The sequence below is a fragment of the Sinocyclocheilus grahami genome, unplaced genomic scaffold (genome assembly GCF_001515645.1).
Source record: "Sinocyclocheilus grahami isolate Dianchi unplaced genomic scaffold, SAMN03320097.WGS_v1.1 scaffold136.1, whole genome shotgun sequence".
NCBI classification, from domain to species: Eukaryota; Metazoa; Chordata; class Actinopteri; order Cypriniformes; family Cyprinidae; genus Sinocyclocheilus; species Sinocyclocheilus grahami.
In genome coordinates, this window is record NW_015505315.1 from 1424174 (window position 1) to 1426013 (window position 1840).

The 1840-nt window shown below is 40.4% G+C and overlaps 1 protein-coding gene across 1 annotated transcript in view; it reads right to left on the reverse strand.

Annotated features, from left to right (window-relative positions):
• The window catches only part of nfx1 (nuclear transcription factor, X-box binding 1), a 14104-nt gene that overhangs the window by 8261 nt on the left and 4003 nt on the right, over positions 1 to 1840 (reverse strand). Inside the window, 2 exon segments of the mRNA XM_016280050.1 lie at positions 738 to 843; positions 1015 to 1092. Coding sequence (XP_016135536.1) covers positions 738 to 843; positions 1015 to 1092 — 184 coding nt within the window.

The window sequence follows — 1840 nt, forward strand, 5'->3', positions numbered from 1 at the left end:
CGTCTTTTAAAAGGCTTCATTTAGATGATTTTACATTAAATGCATTATAATTACATTAAATTACATATAAGTCACTTTGGAATAAATCACAGTAGGCCTATGTATCATGATAAAAAAAACGACTTTACAGTCTGGAAATATTTTAGGCTATAGCAAATTATTTCTTGGACCCCCTATCACTTTAAGAACCGCTGGTCTACACAGAAGAAAGACCTGTCTAGACTCTGCCCGGTACGAGTTGTGTCGAGCTATTCATTAGTCTGTTTGTTTGATGAAAAATTTGAAATTGATTAAATGGGTTATTAATCCGTACAACTGCAGCAGTGGAGGACTATTATTCTGCTGTGTGATACTGCAGAAGAACCGATGAAGGCACGGTTTGATCTTCGGCTGACCAATCAGCAGAAAGGGGCGTTTAATTCCTGCCCACATGTAGAAATCTAATATTCAAGCTGTTTATTCATTTTTCCACCCATGAACAAAAAAATGTAAATTTAAGCTGAATTCTCGTTTTTTGGAAAAAAAGAGCCGTTTTCTCATTTTTCTATTTTCAATATTAAATCAAAAAACGAATGATCGAATGATACACGGATTCAGATGGTTTCAGGTTTACCAGATGCGTTTCTTACGAGGAGTTTACAAGAGACTTCTCAACAACAACTAGTATTTTTCAATCATTGTCACTCAACCTGAGCCAAAACCATGTAAATGCATTGATTGTGCTGCTGGGCCCTTACATGTTACAGGGGTGATTGCATTCCCCTCCACTCCTCTTTTTCCCACACATATCTCCACAGCTATGAGGGATCTCAGTGCGCTGAAACTCAGGATTGGTCACCTTCCCTGTCCATTAAAATGAAAGGTGAAAAATCAGAAATCTAGAGGACCAAATTCTTCAGTTTTACAGCATTATTCATTATAAACATAAAGCCACGTTATCATTTTACAAACTGTGAGTGATTTAGAACAGAAACAAAGATATCATGTAAGATGCAGAAACCAAAATAATCTTACCACAGAAGCAGGTGTATGCATTAGGGGCTTTGAGAGCCACATGCTGGCACGCAGGACAACGCCAACCTTCAGTGCCATCTGTAAATATTGAACCATTTAAATTTGTTATTAAACTATGGACTAGCCCACTGAATTTAGCATTTCTTTTTTAGAAATCATGTCTACTGTAGTCTGTCTGTTTAGTTTCTGTATGTTAAAGTTTCTTTTAAGAAAGTCAGTTCACTCTGCAGTCGTATTTGTGACACCTCCAGGCAGCTATTTTAGGCACGCAAGACCAACTTCCATCTAGGGACTTCTATCGAAATGCCTCGATACCATCGAATATCGAAAAACGTCTCGTCATTCGGTACCAAATTTCGATACCTAAGGGGTTAATCTCATCAGCGTCAGTGAACCAATAAGCCTGCAGCACTAGCCGGTGTGTTCGACTAGAAGAGGTCAGTTCAGTGTTTGACATCAGCGAGAGCGATTCGAAGTGCACGGAGCAGTCTGCTCTCTTTAGTTCTCGTGGTACTGTAATACACCGATCGGTCTGCACAATCAGCCCGCGTCAAGTCGAACACACCTACTAGTTTACACCGGTTACACTCAGAGATGTGGCGCACACGTGAGGCTGTAGTGCGAATGCGTCCCAGCCCCATTTGATGTAAGGCTACATTTACACTGGTGCGTTTATGTTTAAAATGAAAACGATCCTCGTCATTCTGACGTTTCCACCGCATTTCAAGCCAGCTTTCCACTATCTCCGACAAACGACATTCAGTCATTCATTTCCAATGTGGAGTAGCGCAGGAGCTGCGTGGAGTTCCGATCATATGCAGATGTC